The 18,110-nt window shown below is 40.9% G+C and overlaps 1 protein-coding gene across 1 annotated transcript in view; it reads right to left on the bottom strand.

The window, feature by feature from the left end:
• UNC80 (unc-80 homolog, NALCN activator) overlaps positions 1-18,110 on the bottom strand; it is a 207,940-nt gene that overhangs the window by 69,537 nt on the left and 120,293 nt on the right. The window contains exons 25-31 of the mRNA XM_015558108.1: positions 16,070-16,170; positions 14,634-14,834; positions 9,797-9,904; positions 8,000-8,138; positions 3,997-4,178; positions 3,349-3,480; positions 35-221 (exon numbers count right to left, since the gene is read on the bottom strand). Coding sequence (XP_015413594.1) covers positions 35-221; positions 3,349-3,480; positions 3,997-4,178; positions 8,000-8,138; positions 9,797-9,904; positions 14,634-14,834; positions 16,070-16,170 — 1,050 coding nt within the window. The remainder of the gene's footprint in view (positions 1-34; positions 222-3,348; positions 3,481-3,996; positions 4,179-7,999; positions 8,139-9,796; positions 9,905-14,633; positions 14,835-16,069; positions 16,171-18,110) is intronic.

Genomic DNA, 18,110 nt, shown 5'->3' on the forward strand with positions numbered 1-18,110 from the left:
CTCAGCCCCCAGAAGTCCTATGTGCAGAGGGCACCTTCTTCTTCTGGCTCAGAGTTGGGTGTGCAGGTGGGCTCGTAGCAAGCCTCCTGGGTGATGGGGATGGCAGTGATGAGGCTGGCTTCTCGGCCAAGACGCTTCTTCTCTTCCTCCTGCTGCAAGTTCTTTAAGATGTGTTCTGCCCTTTGATGGGAACGGGACACAGCCCGGGCTGAAAAGGATTTCTATGGAGACATGAAGGCAAGTTTATTGAATAGCAACTCTTCTGTAAGGTCACAAGTATAAAGAGTGTTCCAATAAATTACACAAATGTGGTACTCTGTCCTCAGGAAACATTAGTGCCTCCGTCATATGATCTAAGTTCCTGGAGATTTACTTGTTTTTTTTGTCCAAGTTCCCAGGTTGTTACAACTAAGCTATTGTTTTTCACTCAATCAGAATAATTCTTCAAGAATGTCTGTGATTTCTGAAAAAAAATCCTATTTCACCTTTAGGATTTGGCGTGATATCAATGATTCACTCTTTAAACAGTAAAGACAAATTATTTGTAATACTCTCTACATTTTGTGAACTGGTTTTAAATGAAGGTCATTTATTTCATAAGGTTAATAAAAGAGAAAGTCAGAATCGTGGGAAGGAGGAGGAAAGAGATCTACCTCTCATATAAACCCATTACTTATGTGATTTATTTCATTTTTTAATCTCACATATCAACCACAGTATAAATACATAATATCCTATATAATAAAAGCCTAATATGCTAAGTGTCTGGTTGACGGATTGGTCCTTCAACCAATCAAAGTGTAATATGCTAATGATATGCTAAGGCCTCTCAACTGCTCACTATGACATGCACTGACCACCAGGGGGCAGACACTCCAATCGGTAATTTAGCTTGGGACTGAGCAAGACTGGCGGGACATGCCCTGGAGCCCTCCCACAGTCCCTCCTTGGCTGGCCAACCTCCCACATCTCTCCCTTGCCCAATTGGGCACTGGTGGTATCCCTCAGCCTGGCCTGCACCCTCTGCAATCTAGGACCCATAGGGGGATGTCAGAGAGCCAGTTTCGGCCCTCCCACAGGCCAGGCCAAGGGACCCACCGGTGCACCAAGCCTCTAGTTTGTAGATAGATACATTAACACAGTGTAAATACTGAATATTTGTAGAAACAAAGTTACTGATGGAAATTATGAGCATTGCTGGTGTTATAAATTGAATGTAAAATTTGACTTTGTTTACCATTGGCTAAGGCATAACAGATAAAGACACAATAAAGGAGAATACTTTCACTCTGCACTATTTGTACCTCAATCATGATGTTTATGCTGAGACAAGTCAAGGGCTTTGGGACAGTCAGTGGTCTCAGAGCAGGGCTGCCGATATGAAGTAATGTTAATGTATAATAGTTATTGCACGTCTCTTTGTTGCCAGTAGTCATAAAGGGTTTTAGAGACAGACAAGAGTTGTTGGTCACTGTTCTAAAGGGCTGCATTCATAGAAGTCCCTTTAAGCAGGATCTTAACATAAGACTAATGGCTTCATATAATGAATGGCACAACAGCAATTTAGGGCATTTGATGGGCTAAATAGCAATTCATTTTCAGAGTCGGGGTTAAGATAGTTTAACCAGGGCACTTGGTTTGAAATTCACTGTGAAGGTGGAGTAAAGAATGTGATTGGCTCAGATGAACCCATCACCTGTATGGGAGAAAAATCAAAGATCTTTATGCCAGTGGTTCAAATGATGAAATGATTGCACATCTGGGGGAAGAACCAGGTATGACATTCTCTTTGGCATAAAAACCATCAGATACAAAGGCACTGTATGCAAAAGAATTAAAATAAAAGATTTTGATGGGTAGAGTTCAAACAAACTGTTCCCCAAAGAAAACTTTAATGTCTAAAAAAAAGTATGTGTGATATGCAATATGTTTAACCTGACTTTACATATTCAGCTAACTTTTTAAACAAGTTGGGGTAGAAACAACAAAATAATGTTTTGTGCCATTCACAATGGCATTTAAAAAAGAACACTAGTTAATTGGAATAAAGAGGCACTTTCCCATTCTATTATATAAGGTTAAAATGGTACAACCTTCCTGGAGATATTTTGTGAGATGTATCAAAAATCTTTAATATTGCCCAGCCAGCATGGCTCAGTGGTGGAGCAGTGACCTATGAACCAGGAGGTCATGGTTCTATTCCTGGTCAGGGAACATGCCCAGGTTGTGGGTTAAATCCGCAGTGTGGGGTGTGCAGGAGGCAGCCAATCAATGATTCTCTATCATCATTGATGTTTCTATCTCTCTCTCCTTCTCCTTTCCTCTCTGAAATCAATAAAAATATATTTTTTAAAAACCTTTAATATTTATATACCATTACCCTAAATCCTATACTTTTGTAATCACGGGTTTGTGCAAAGAGATGTGTTTTTTTTTCTATTTTTGTTTTATTAAAAATTTTTCTCTACATTACTCTTGTAATTTAGAAAAATGCTATTTAAAAGGTAAAAAAGTGTTATTTTGAAGATTCATTTTTTCAAAAGGCACATATACTTGGCTCTTATTTATAAAGAAAGTGTTCTAAACTATTTATAAATTACCTTACATAGAGCAGTGGCCTACTAGAGCAGCCTAAGACCTGAGGTCTCACAGCGATGATTGTGAGGATGATACTGGAAATCAACAAGATGGAGGATGGACTCAGGTCAAAACAAGGAAACAAGAGCTACCAACTCAGTACTTTTTCTTACTTTTTCAGGGCCAATATCATTAACTTTGGGGTAGCTTATGTATTATAAGTTTAAAACACTTGTTTTATAACAAATAGAGGCAAAAGTGTTACCTTTGGCCAAGAAATCAACTCTTAATATCTTTTTTTTTTAATATATTTTATTGATTTTTACAGAGAGGAAGGGAGAGAGATAGAGAGCCAGACACATCGATGAGAGAGAAACATCGATCAGCTGCCTCCTTGCACATCTCCCACTGGGGATGTGCCTGCAACCCAGGTACATGCCCCTGACCGGAATCGAACCTGGAACCTTTCAGTCCGCAGGCCGATGCTCTATCCACTGAGCCAAACCGGTTTCGGCGACTCTTAATATCTTTATAAGGTGGCTGCTGCTTTGATTATAAAAACAGAACTGTGTTGGTTTGAAAGTCTGCAAATGCTCATCCAGGTGTCAGTTCCTTCTGTGCTATTCACAAGAACAAAAGACCTTTGTAGCTGATTTTCTGTGTTGTTTTTATGTTAATATGACAACAAATAAACATACGAACACATTCCTTGTTCTTCTCTCTTACATGTACACCATGAAGCCTGGGGGAAAGAAAGCGCCTATTACTCACAGACTGGTCTTCATTAATGGGGTCCTGGACACTCCCGCTGCACTGAGGGACCCACGGGGGGTCAAACATGGGGACAGATGGCATTCCAAGCACTGGCGAGGGCAGGGTGAAGTTTATACTGGGAGGCGGGATCTGTTAGTTGATATCAAAAGAATGAGGTGAGTAAGATGAAGAATAAGTTTGAATGACTCAGAAGCATAATTATGACATAATCTTACAGAGCCCAGGATGTTATAGAGCATAGGATGAACCACTCTAGGGCTCGGTTTACTCATTAATCAAATGAAGGGTTTCAACTAGATGGTCCCTATTTTCGTTAATCACCCCATCCTCCAAAATACATCTATCTGTGTATATATAGTGAAATGTCTGGATGATTATACACCCCAACTTTTAAGTGCTTACCTCTGGGGATGGTAGTGATATCTAGAGGTTTACAGAGATTTGATTTTCTTACTTTATGTTCTTCTATATTTTATTTTTTAACAATAAGAATTCATTCACGGATGAGTTAAGTTTACTTATATAATCAGAGAAACACAAAAAGAAGCATCTCTTGGGCCATACACTGCAGACTTGATTCAAGGATTTCAACAACGTTTGGGTGGGGTTTGTTAATCTAATTCCCACGTGGGAAGGACCCCTCACCTTGAAAATCTGCTGTGCTCCCTCCTCCATCCGGGGCCAGACCTGATAGCGAAACCTCCAGAGCGTGTGGAATTTGAGGACGGCGTTCAGCCTCTGCACCGTCTCCGGGTGCTGGAACTCTGACATCAGCATGTCGGACACGGCCTCGGGGACTTTCACCGCACACAGCAGGAACATGGCAGCTAGAGACAGTCAGCCATTCATCAGCCACACATCTTTTAACTGCTTGGTTTCAGGGGATGGAGAGAAGGGAGAATTGCCCCCATCTCCTGAAAATGACTTCTGAGCTCATCAAACCAGGCCACCAGCATGGGCAAAAGCAAACCTTAGTCACTGGAAACCAAACATCATCCTATGTGCCAACCTCAGTGTTCCGATATCTGGGGTGAGGGCAGCGACAACATGACATTTCAATAGAATAACTCATTCTATGCGAAGTCTGCTTTGGCTCACAGTGCAAGATGAATGCCAGAGGAAGCAAATGAAAAAAAGGAGACTGCATATTAAAATATCAGGAATATTAAATATTTAGGAAGTGGGTAGAGGTACCTTATACTAACCCAGGGAGAAAATATAAAAATGTCAATTAAAAACTATCTCAGTTACATCAGTTGGGTTAAAAATAAAATCTACCTTATAGACTCATTTAACTTTTATCCTTCCTAGAGAAAGAAGAGATTGAGAAGCTGAAAGAGATTTAATAAATCATATTACCATTACTGTTTTTTTAAAATATATTTTTATTGATTTCACAGAGATAGAAACATTAATGATGAGAGAGAATCATTGATTGACTGCCTCCTGCAACCCAGGCATGTGCCATGACAGGAAATTGAACGGTGACCTCCTGGTTCATAGGTAAATGCTCAACCACTCAGCCATGCTAGCTGGACTTTTTGTTTTAATTTCTAGGAGATATAAATGACAATAAGAGAAAGGTCAGGTGCCATGAGTTATAAAGCTAATGAAAAATGAGAATATGCATGAAATCAGATATGACCAAGCAGTTTTAAGAAACAAAGGTTGACTTGATGGAGCCAATAAAAGCCTCTTGGAAAAAACTGGGCTGGTACCTTGCTTACAGGATTCCCTGCAGGCTCCAGGTGAGTGGAAGATCACTTCCTGGTAGGCCCAGGAACTGCATATCTTTGGGACTTCAAGAAGAGAGAAATCTACCGAAATACTAGATGGTTATTGCAGGTGAAGTCCGATGGTGAGTTTTGGGCTTGGTTTCTTAGTCTGGAGAGGCTTTTAAAAGTCCAACCTAAGATTTCTTATGAAAAGTTCCAGGAAAGCACATTTAAAAAGAGGTCAAACACTATTCTCGTTGCACTCATATAAAGGATCAAGCCAACGTTAACAAGACTAGATTTATTTTGCAAACAAATTCATCTTACTGTGATAGTCCTTGATAGAAATAAGGGTGGTTGTTGATGAAAAAATATGTTTCGGTAAAAAACTATAATACAAAATTGTAGATATCAGATACTAGGCCTGTTCATTTTCTTTGAGGTTTTATTACATATCTATACACCAAACTGGATCCTGAATTCTTATAGTTTCCTCAAATATCTCGCCTCAACTCTCCTAACAAACGTTTCCAATGTTTTCCCACCCTTCTGACTTGGAATCACTAAAAATAAAGACTGCCCTTAAATCTGTGAGAAATGAACCATTTTAGGTCCTCCTCGCTATACAGACGGCGGCCAAACTTCAGGGACTTGAATGTTGGCTCTACATCCTCCAACTAAAAAGAGCTCCTCCAGACTCTTGGAACCCTATGCCCAAGGGAAATCTAAAATTCAAGTTCACTAAGAGGTTCCTCCCCAGAAGCAGACGCCATCTTGTGGCCAAACAACTCTCCCATGATCACAGATCAAGGTCTTCATCCTTTTTTTGCTGTTTTGTGCTAGGAGTGGAATGGCTGGATCATATAGCAAGTGTAGTGACATGCTTTCTACGTTATTATTTTAAAATTTATTTATTTTTTATTCTTTTGATCCTCACCTGAGGATATTTTCCCATTGATTTTAGAGAGAATGGAAGAGAGGGGAAGACAGACAGAAACATTGATGTGAGAGAAACACACATCAGTTGGTTGCCTCTTGCATGTGCCCTGACCAGGGCCTGGGCTGGGGAGGAGCCTGCAACTGAGGTATGTGCCCTTGACCGGAATCGAACCGGGGCAGGCCGAGGCTCTATCCACTGAGCCCAACTGGCTAGGGCTAAATTATTTTTATTGTTGAAATATTACAGATGTCCCCTTTCTTCCCCATTGACCCCTTCTAGTCTGCCCCTGCCCTCCGCCCCAGGTCTTCACCACCCTATAGTCCAGTGATGGCGAACCTATGCCATGCGTGTCAGAGATGACACGCGAACTCATTTTTTTGGTTGATTTTTCTTTGTTAAATGGTATTTAAATATATAAAATAAATACCAAAAATATAAGTCTTTGTTTTACTATGGTTGCAAATATCAAAAAATGTCTAAAAATACCTCACACTGTACGGGCCAGCACCTCTGTATTGTAGCAAATGCAAGAAATTAACAGACAGGCCAACTGGCTCATGCCCTTTCAGCTACATTCTTTGATTTATTTGATACCACTGGTGTGTTTCATGGGGGCCCTGGCTAAGGAGTATACTTCAGTTTCTTGGTATTATCCTCCTAATAGTTACCACTGAAGTCTCCCTGGTGTGCTACATCCTCTCAGAGGTCTGATATGCATGCTCACAGTTATCATTGGCACATCACTTTGCTTAGAGACACAGAAATAAAATGAACAAAGAGATGAACAGCAAAAACAACACTTCCACAGATCAGACAACATAGCCTATGGGTTTCACAATGAGACAAAAGCAACTGAACTCTAATGGTCACTGAAAGTTGGTGCTAATCCCAATTTTTTGATCAATATCTCAGATGGAAGGTAACCAAAAGGGGGAAATTGTTAAATTAATTAAACAAGGTGGCCATTATAGGGATGTGGCTTTAATGCCATGGGTGTCTGTGTAAGCAAGCCAAAATCTTAGCCTGGAAATGCCTCAAGGACATAAATCAATACACTAAGGAAAAGCAATCACAAACACTAGACTAGGCTTTAAGTTACAGCCAGTCAATAACTGTCTTACTTTGCTTCTGTCTTTTCTCTATAAAAGTTTCTCCCTGAGCTCCGGTTAGAGAGCTCCTCATCACTTCTGGTTTGGCACTGCTCAATTTGAATTGCATTTTTGCTGAAATAAACTCTTAAAATTAAAAAATGGTTTCTTAGATATAAATGAAAAATTTAAATGGTGTTGTCCTATTTGTGTGAAAAAGGAAACATGCAATACATACATACATACATACATACATACACCTAGTGTACCCCAGAAGGGTCCTGAGATACTTAAAAATTTTTGCCTCTGAAGAAGTGGACTGGGAGTCAAGGGAAAAGAGTTACACTTTTACCTTCATACCTTTTTGTGTTATTTGAATTATCACCTTGTGTATTCTGCAATTAAAATAAGTATATAAAACTAAAGAAATATGTTCAAAAAGCAGGGAAAAAATTGAAGAACCCACATTTTGCACCTACTGCTTTTGGACATGTCACTTAAGTTTCAACAAATTTGTTTTGCTATTGTAATTTGGATATAGAACATGGCTCGCATAAGATTCAAGAAAGCAAATGATGGTGGTTCATGGTAAATCTGGGCAATCGAACAAAAGGAAGAATTTGATTCTTTGTGAAATATAGAGACCATGTAGGTTCTGGAGAAAACCATTCTCTATAATTTGGTGACACCCTGGGAGAGACCTACTGCTCCTGTGCAAACTATCCAGTGAAATGGAGAGGACACCCAGAGCCATGCCTGCCTCACTGCAGTGCGTGGCTCTGTTTGGTCCTAACACTTGCTGTCCGTCTGACCTGGGAGTGCAACTGGAATAAATGCGCCTCTCTCTTGTTTAAACACCGGGATGCGTGGCAGCAGGGTCAGGGTTCCAGGTGGTCTTTCCTTACCTGCCGCCCCAGCCATGTGCTCGTCCATGCTGAGTAGGAGCTCCCAGGCAGCTGGCTGGATATCCCCATACATCTCCTCCGTCAGAATTGGTGCGGCCTTGATGAGCAGAGATAAGGGAGCAGGCGACAGGCTCATCACCTGGGAGAGAGGGAAACCATGGCTTCACATGTTTGATTGCTCTTCTCCCCTTGAGCCTTATGTGCCACTTCTCCCTTAAATGGCTTTAATGACTTTCCTTAAATGACCTTAGAATACCTTCTACAATGGAACATATTTATTGGCATGGTATATTATAAGCTTTATACCTTATTAGTTGGTACATAATTAGGAAGAAAATCATACTTTCTTTATGATGCTTTCATCATAAAAATGGCTTTGCAAACACCTAAGGAATAAACTGTAGAATAAGTACAGCTCTAGGAGAAAAATGAGTCTCCAGCCAACATATCTGTGCTAAGAGTCCTGATGGGATTAAAAAAATATATATATATTTTTATATATCTAAAAATAGATATATAGATAGATAGATAGATAGATTTCAGAGAGGAAAGGAGAGGGAGAGATCAAAACATCAATGATGAGAGAGTATCATTGATTGGCTGCCGTTTGCACCCCCACACTGGGGATTGAGCCCGCCACCTGGGCATGTACCCTGATCGGGAATTGAACCATGACCTCATGGTTCATAGGATGAAGCTCATCCACAGAGCCATGCTGGCCAGGCCAGATGGGCTTTTGAAGCATCCTGTTTTCTTTCCTGTTAAGAGTTGATTTCCACTGAAAACTACAAGCAGTCTCTAATTCACAAAGGAGTTCTACTCAGGAAGTTAGTTTTCTAAACCAGTGTGAATTTGGATGGCATTTTGCCCTTGAAATACTATTACACCTTATGGTATTACCCCCGATTAGCCCACAAAATCCTATTTAATCCATTATTTCAGATAATTTAGGCAATCAATATAGGTTCCAAGCAAGTCTAGGTCTTTAACCATTACTTTAAACACTTTCCGGAAAATCATAAAAAGTATTTTTCCCCCATGGGGAAATGTATTATGATTTAGTGCTTTGGTTGTAATAACAATATATCGAAGTGTCAAGCAATGAATAAGTAGGTAAGAGTACTATTTTATTTCATCCATGCAATAATCCTTTGAGATGGGACTAGTTATAATCCGATAGGGGATGATAACTAAGACGGAGAGGAATTAGGTAAGTTGCCCAAGGCCTGGTGCCAGAGCAGCAGATGTGGGATTGGAGCCCAGATACTGTCATTCCAAAACCTGTGAGCACCGCCACCACACACTAGTGAGAAACTAGCTCCATTGGTGGAGGGAGAGAGGGGAGAGGCCCGGTTACAGCCAAACTCCCAAAACCCTGTCACAGTGGAAGTTGGCTGTCTAGCAAGGAGGGGTATTTTCCTTGCACACTTGGTGGCACCCTTGCTCATCCATTAAAGTAGTGGTTCTCAACCTTCCTAATGCTGCGACCCTTTAATACAGTTCCCCATGTTGTGGTGACCCCCAATTTCATTGTTACAAATTGAACATAATTAAAGCATAGTGATTAATCACAAAAACAATATGTGTGTTTTCAATGGTCTTAGGCGACCCCTGTGAAAGGGTCGTTCAACGCCCAAAGGGGTCGCGACCCACAGGTTGAGAACCGCTGCATTAAAGGCACCATCATGTTGACACTGTGCCAGGTGGTACTGTATATCCCAAACATTAGCAAATAGGGTAGCTGGATCCCTCTGCCTGTCACGGCTCCATGACTGTCTCTGATCCAGGTGCCAATACCTGCAGTCTGATGTACTTCAGCATTCCCGAGTCCTTTTTCCCTTCCAGGTTGGCATCTGAAACTCTCTTCTTCAGAGAAGGTGTCCTCAGGCAGGACTTGTCTGAGCACTGAAAGGCACAGGGGAAGGTCACGCAGACTGCTATGCCCGCTCCCAAACCCGCAGCGCAGTGTCCCCAGAATCTCCAACAACCCTCCTCATCTCATGGGAAAGACGATTTCAGGCCTTTTGGGGGGCCACACTTCTTGAAAATTAAATGCAGGTGACTTTGTAATAAAAAGAAAGCACAGGGATATGTATCAACAGGTCTTCTTTACACGAAGGAAACGGGATCCAGAGATGAAGAAAACTGGCTGTTAGCAGAATGAGAAAAGGACAAGGACCTCTTGACTTTCATTTTAGGGCTAATTATACTCCACCAAGCTGTTAAAACACAAATCTTTTAAAATATGAAGTCGGTTAAAATCCACTCTACCTAGGAGTCCCTTTACAGGGTTGGAGGTTACAAGTCGACCACTTGGTCACATAAGAATGAAACTATTTCAGGGAGGAGTGTTAGAAAGTAATAATAAAAAGACTCATCTAGGAAGCACGAGTTCAGAGCATCTATGATCTAGGCCTGAGTTGCACAGGTAGGCTACCTTCTTTTAAAAAAAGCATGCTCATCTAATCGTCCTTTCAAACTGGTCCCTCCCCCAGGGTCCAAGAATAGGCCCGACTCATCTCTGTAAGCACAAAGGAGACAATGTCTTCCCCTGACTCCTAAATGCCACAGAATGGAGTGGACCGAGCAGCTGGGAGAATGATCGGTCCCAACGGTGACAGGTTCTTGTTTATTTATCCTGAAACCAGCTTCCTCCTATTTTTGCCCTCCAGGCTGTGCAAAGAGGGATCCATCCCTTTGCACAGAATAAGTGCTCATTTGTTTTTCCAGTGCCATGTCAATGAAACACTTTCTCCCTCCATGCCAAAGGACAAAACTGAGCTCCTTAAGATTTTCGAACAGTGCGCTACAGTGTTATAGATGGAGATGTTTTGAAAGGGAAGGCAAATCTGAAAGTACATGCATGTTCCAAGAAAGTCTTTCAAAACTCTGACAAAAAGGCCCAAGACAACACATCTATTATATGACTGGTGTGGAATGAACTTTTTAAATGAATCTACTGGGAAATGAATTCGAAATTTTGCTGTGTTTTCTAAAGGTAAAAACGTGGAAGCACATTTTTGGGAACACATATCATTTTGGGAGAGAAACCCTGCATTTTTTTTCTGTGAATGAAAAGCAATAAACAAGCACAAATACCATGCCTATTTTTTTTATAATTTGAACACTGCTCTAAAATTATGTGACAATCATTTTCCATGTAAATACAGAGAATGATTGTCATATGTAATTTTAGAATTTAAGAAAGTGGCACCTCTCTTTTATTCTATTTATACAACAATACAGGCAAATTGCAGGGTACCTGGAAAACACACACAAAAAACTATGTAGAAAAAAATAAAATCCCCTACCCTGTAAGGGTCATTATTGGTTTCCTTTCAGCCTTTTCCCTCCTTATGCATCTTAACCCAACTGTGAAGATGGTATGTATATGGCACACAATTTGACAAGTTATTTCACTATGACCTTATAATGAGTATTTCCCAGGTCGTTACAATTATTTTAAAACATAAATTCTTGAATTTTATAAATATTTCACTCCTTTATTCTTTGTCTGAATATTTTTTAATGAAAACTTACCTTATTTATCAATAATTAATTTAACAAATATTATTCAGAATTTTGGGAAAATGTGACTTCTTTTTTCATCAGCAAGTACTAACTGAACATTTACTCTGTTTAGAATATACCAGTAGACAAGGTACAGATATGTAGGAAAAAAAATCTAATAATTCTTTGGTGACCTTGGTATATATCTGGTAGTTTATAAAACCGCTAGATTTTGGAAGTGCAGTGAAATAGACTGCCAGACGCACAGTGAGTCTCTGAGCACCGAGGTCAGAGGAACAGGTTGATCAGCGTGAGATGGGTTAACAAAACGTACTCACCGCCACACACATATTCTACCATAAAACCAGTCAAATAGGAAATAGGAACAAACTACCGACTGCTCATAATACTTGACTTTATTCAGAAGCACTGCTTTCACTCTTCATTTACTGCCCACTCTGTTTTCACTTTGGCTCTGAAAATGTGGGCATTGTTCATTCACGTGACAGAATCAGACCAGGCAAATGGGAACATCATGAGGGGGAGAAACAACAACAGAGCTGGAACAGGAGGCGGCATTTTGGAAATAAAATGTTTACCACAGAAGACTCAATGCATCTTTGAGCTCTCCACCCGTATGACTAATTTCAATAAGTTAAGAAGAGAGGACACTCGCTTCTTTCCTCTCTCTTCCCTTTCAGGAATGTCAGCAATGCAGAGAATCCTTTCCTGCTGCCTCAGCCCAGTGTCCTGTTTGGACCAGAGCGGGAGGGCACTCACGAAACACCCAGCACTATGCAGCCCACTAGCAAACCCAGCACCTAGTATGGACTCAGCATGGGCCATAGGTTCTTTAAAAATTTAATAGACAGGTGATGGATGAATTAATGAATTCAATTCTTCAGTTGAATGAAGAATCAAAAATGCACAAGTAGATGCTTGTGTCATTTAAAGAAAGGAGGGAAGAAAAATAACATTGCCTATCCACCTGCAGTATGCCCTGTGGTTAACATTAGGGAGATCAGAAAAGGCTTCCGAAAGGAGGGGGGATTTGAGTTGGATTTTGAAGGATGTCTGGGTTTGGTCATGTATGAATTTACAGGTGAAGGTACAGTTGGAGCAGATACGGCAGAAAGAAATCTCAGAGTGTGTGAACAATGAACATTCATTTTAGGCTGGTTTACTCTTACAACTTCCAATATATATGGTTTTCTATTAAAGCTAAGGAAGTTTTTGTATGGAGGAGAGCTTACCTAATGAAAATAGGTTTTCTTTGAATGTAGTGTCATTTATATATGTTTGAGGTATATCTATCTATATAATGTCTGTCTATATGCATACCCACAAACATGCGTATGTATATATTTTTCTTTTATGCCAGCATGAAGCAGTTCATGCAGTTTGTTACCCACATTGGTCTATTCCCCACCTGCTTTCCCCTCAGAATTTGTGTAGTTTGAATACCCTGAGATGCAATAGAGTCTAGTTAAAAGACTTTGATATTCCATATTTCTAAATAAAAGTCTAGATGAGTAGGTTATAGATGTGAATTGTGGGCAATCCCATCTTTCTGAGCCTCGACTTTTTCATCTATAAAATGGGGAGAACAATATGTCTTGCACAAGGTTTGTAAGAATCCAAAGCACTTTGCTAATTATATATATATCTGCCTTATATCCCCACATAGATGATTTTTTTTTTTAAAAAAAACTAACTAAAAGATCCTATCTCAGAAGATGAGTTACACACTTAAATGAGATGCATGAGATACATATATTTTTCTTTAGGATTTTTGTATCATCAAAAATTTCTTCAATGAACCTGTGTTGCTTTCATAATAAAAAGCTGTAGTTTTTCTTTAAAAAAAAAATCCCTTTGCAAGTGCTAAAACATTACAAATTGCTACACAACTCAACTGTGAAATTTTTGTTCTTGCTCATATTCTCTAGCTATTTGATTTGTATCTAATTGTCATTCCCCCAACCCACCAAACCCGGCTTGCAAAAAGTCCTTGCCTCATACTTCTTTATTTTTCATGTCTCCCAGGATGTCTGGCCTAATACTGCGCCAACAGCAGGTGCACAATGAATGCTTATTGAAATGAATAGGTATTACATAAAAACCTCTTTGCAACACCACTTGGGAGAAGCAGCTGCCTGGGCAGCCAGCGGCACTCAGTCGGGCGTCTTGGCCATCATGCCTGCTCAGGGGCAGGTGGGCAACCCAAGGCTTTCCTGGCAGGAACAGGGCAGCCTGGCGGCTGACTTCATCTTCTGCCAGCTCAGCTGTCAGGAAAGTGCAGCTGAATGCTTAGAAAATGCAATTGTTTCTTGAAGGAGTTTCTAGGTCTGATTTGACTTAGATGACTGTGTTATCTATTTATCTGTGAATAGTTGGGCCATTTATTTCTTAATAGCACCTAACGGTATCAGTTTCCTATTGTTGCTTTAACAAATGACCACAACCTTCATGTCTTAAAACAACACAAATTTACTATCTTACAGTTCTGAAGGTCAGAGGTCTATGATGGATTGACAGGGCTGCATCCCTTCTGGAACTTTCGGGAATCATTCATTGCCTTATCTTTTGCAGCCTCTGGCTGCCAGCAGTTTTTGGCTCACAGCCCTGCCTCATTCTGACCCCTACATCTGTTGTCACATCTCTTTCTCTGCCTCTCCTGCCTCTTTTTTTTCACATATAAGGACCCTTATCATGGATCATTCAGGTTACTCTCCCCATTTTAAGATTCTTTATTCTCACAGTCAAAATTCCTTTTGTCACATGAGGTAACATATTCACAGTTCCAGGGATTAAAATTCACACAACTTGGGGGTATTATTCTGCCTACCACAATAACCTACTCCTTACCACCACCCCATGCGTTCATATTTACTCATGGAAATAAGACAAAACCTTGGAGATGATTTCATGTTTGTTCACGGACATGAAGACCGATCCTTTGTCTTTCTTGCACTCGTCTTCTACCTTTGCTCAGAGTCAGGGAGACCTGTAGCCTGTGATAGAACTACAGCGGTCTGAAGTTTTTCTTTCCAGATGGAAGATTATTAGACCATCACTTTCCCTGAAACTGGCATGTTATTGTACTGACTGATCGCTCACTCACCTCTTTCTGCTTCTTGCCCCTGAGAGCCACGTTGCTGTTGTTGTTGCTCTCCCGGAGGGAGTCCACGGTGTCTCCATACAGCAGCTTGATGGCCCTGACCAGCCGGGCACAGGAGCGGCTGTGGTGCAGGTAGCAGTGTGGGTGGCAGTAGTCAACATGGGTGCAGATAAAGCTTTGCTGATTGCACAGCAAGATCATGACCTGAAACAGAGACGTCACTGAGACTCAACCAGGCCACCAGAGCGCACACAAATTAGGAACATATATGTGGGGAGGAGATGGAAACTGAGAACATCAATGTTCCTTGATGGGTCCTGAAACCACAATGATTCAATAATTCCCATAAGAGAACAAAGAGGTATGAGCCTTTATGTAATTGGCTTTTTTTGCTACCTCCATTCACACTTGATAGAAAGATCTTTTGAAACAATAAAAGTTTGTAATCTTTAAAAACTTAAAACGATTATTTTGAAGAGTATGATTTCCATATATTTTCAAATGAAGATTCTGACCTTGAAATACATCACAGTATTTTTTTCAGCTCCTCTATTTCAGAAGGAGCCAGATAGAAGAGCATAAACTGACGAGAAGTTCTGCCCTAAGGGATTTGGCTGACCTTTGATAGCTATGGGATGGTCTTTAACTCCAGCCCCCCCTTTATGGAACTTGAACACAGTTCTGCATCTTCCACCCTAACCTATGACCTTCAGCTGGGCCTTGAACTCCACTGTAGAGTTTTCTTTCCTCTCTCCACAAATTAACATTTTTCTTTGTGTTTTAGGCCATTCTGGCACCTTACTTGTGACTTGATCTGGCTCAAATCCTCACATCTCCTAGACTTCCCAAGTTAGATTCCAGAAAAGAACTCAGTTGATTTAAAATAGTTATTTTAAGATAAGGAGTGAACTCTTCAGTGCCTTCCCCAAAGGCACTAGCATTCCTAGAGCCACATGGTTAGTCACATATGCATAGAGTAATCCTCTAGATGCTTCCACCCTTCCTGAAACTAGAACCCACCCCAACCCCTAACCTGGGAGAGACTACGTGCCATACTGGATGGAGAGCAGACTCAGACCAGCACCATGACCTTGCTCTCAGTATCGGTGATAACCTGTATAAAACTGGTCATGCTGCCTTGCCTGTGCCACTCAAGCTGTGTTGACTACCAATCTGGCCTAGCCATTCATGATTTTTCCCTGACTTAAGGTGACCCAAAAGTCAGCCATAACAAAGAACCCTTGGTCTTAGTTAAACTTAAAAGGAATAGTACCCAGCAGAACACCACTCATAGTGAATACTGAGATGTTCCACTGAAATATAAGCCTCTGGTTTTTCTTGAAGACTAAATTGGATTGATGGCTTTAGTATAATCTTTTGTCCTCCCATCATGGATCTTTCCAGGTGCCCAAAGAAATTGATCTCAGATTTCTACTCACGTGAAGCCACGACATGTTCCTGTGGTAATTCTCCTCTGTGCCGGCAGTACTCATTCCTTCTGGCTCGATGCTGGGCTCGCTTGCACTCCACGGGCTCCCTTCTTCAAAAGAAAAATACCAAGAGAGGGTTATGTTGTTCGGTCTCCTTGGAGAGCACGTTGGTATGGTACAATTCTCCATGCTTTTGAATCCTAGGGCAGACTACCATGGCCCAGTGGGTTTCAGGGCATAGCCTCGATTTTAGTGGAGGAATATTAATAGGAGCTGTTCCCTTCACCATCAGCTGTACTGGCAATTACAAAGACATTTATGAACCCTGTTAAGGTGGCTTCCATGTGTAGACATGGGAGCAGAGAAAAAACAGGGTCAAGTCCTTGAATTGCTGAGATGAGCAAGTTATTGGGTGAGTGTGCCCAAGTGCATTCCAGACTGCCCAGACCTCGCAGGTAGAGTTAAGCAGGGACACCAACCAACCTGCAGTGGCCACCCAGAGTGCTACTGCCCCCTCCACTGCTGTGCCTATGGCTGGCGCTACTGTCCCTAACACCACCTGCTTTACTGGCAGAGCTATTTCAAAGATGGGCAGGTGCCTTGGAAAAACAAAAGGAATTTGAAAGCAAATGTGTCTAATTGTGGACAAAAAGGATTTCCTTCTGTGGGAACGTATGCAGGAGACACCGCTCAGGAATTCACTTCTTAGTATACTAAATAATGAAACTTTGTCCTCAAATCTAAAAGCTTTCTTGGGTTTTCTCTATGACAAAATCATGCTTCTACCCTGGCTATTTTGACTCAACTGGTCAGGCTAAATTGACCAATTCAATTAATTGAATATTTCTCCCCCCTCCGAAACTAACTGATGATATTGCTTCAGTTTCAAACCTGTACCAAAAGAAGTCATGGGGTTTCTTCTATTTTCTCCTCAAAACATAAGCTGAATCTTAACACATAAATTAGCTATTTTCAAAGACAAGGGTCCATGGGTGTAGAAACGTTTCCTATTTTAAACTCACTTCGAATAGATATACTCAGCTGCTATTTCGCAGGCTTGGTTGGTAATTTATCGATAGTTCCTAACTAATTTCTGAAACAATTTCACCTAGAAAGGAGATCTTTCTCTTTTGCTACTCATATAGGGACTGAATGACAAAGAAAGAGTGCTTCAACTTTTACTTAATAGTTAAATTCCAGGCAGTTAGTGAGTCCCATCAGCATGCCTGCTTAACCTTCTTCCTTTCTATTAAGATGATAACCAGAGCCCATAGGACTAACACATTTTGGGATTCAGAGTCTCTTTGGATCCTACAGTGACAAGCTCCATCACCAATGCTCTGGTTGTATATAGACCTCACCTTCAGGTGTTTATCTTTAGAGCAGTGGTTCTCAACCTTCCTATTGCCGCGACCCTTTCATACAGTTCCTCATGTTGTGGTGACCTCCAATTTCATTGTTACAAACTGAACATAATTAAAGCATAGTGATTAATCACAAAAACAATATGTAATTATATATGTGTTTTCTGATGGTCTTAGGCGACCCCTGTGAAAGAGTTGTTTGACCCCTAAAGGGGTTGCGACCCACAGGTTGAGAACCACTGCTTTAGAGCATCCCTTCAGAGTAGGCACGGAGCAAATAGAATTATTCCCATTGTTTAGATGGAGAAAAATTCCTGAGACACTGACTTGCTGAAGGTCACTAACTGTCAGCTCTAGACAATCGCCCCTCTCTGATATTTTGTTTGCTTTTAATGGGAAATAGAGACTTTAAAACAGAGGACCTTTAGCTAGATGTCCCAAGGGAATACCTACGTCTTGCTTTAAAGAAACATCTGGATTTCAAAAAACTACCCTTGTCACTAAAGTGTCTTCTCTCCCAAATAAATACTCTACGTCCTCATTCCTCAAACTGTGGACCTTGACCGGCAGCGTCAGCTTTACGTCTAGACTCTCAGGCTCCCACCCCAGACTGAAACAGAATCTGTATCTTATCAAGACTCCCAGGTGACCCATGTGCCCACTAAGGGTTGGGCAGCCCTGCTGGA

The sequence above is a fragment of the Myotis davidii genome, unplaced genomic scaffold (assembly GCF_000327345.1).
Source record: "Myotis davidii unplaced genomic scaffold, ASM32734v1 scaffold268, whole genome shotgun sequence".
NCBI lineage: Eukaryota > Metazoa > Chordata > Mammalia > Chiroptera > Vespertilionidae > Myotis > Myotis davidii.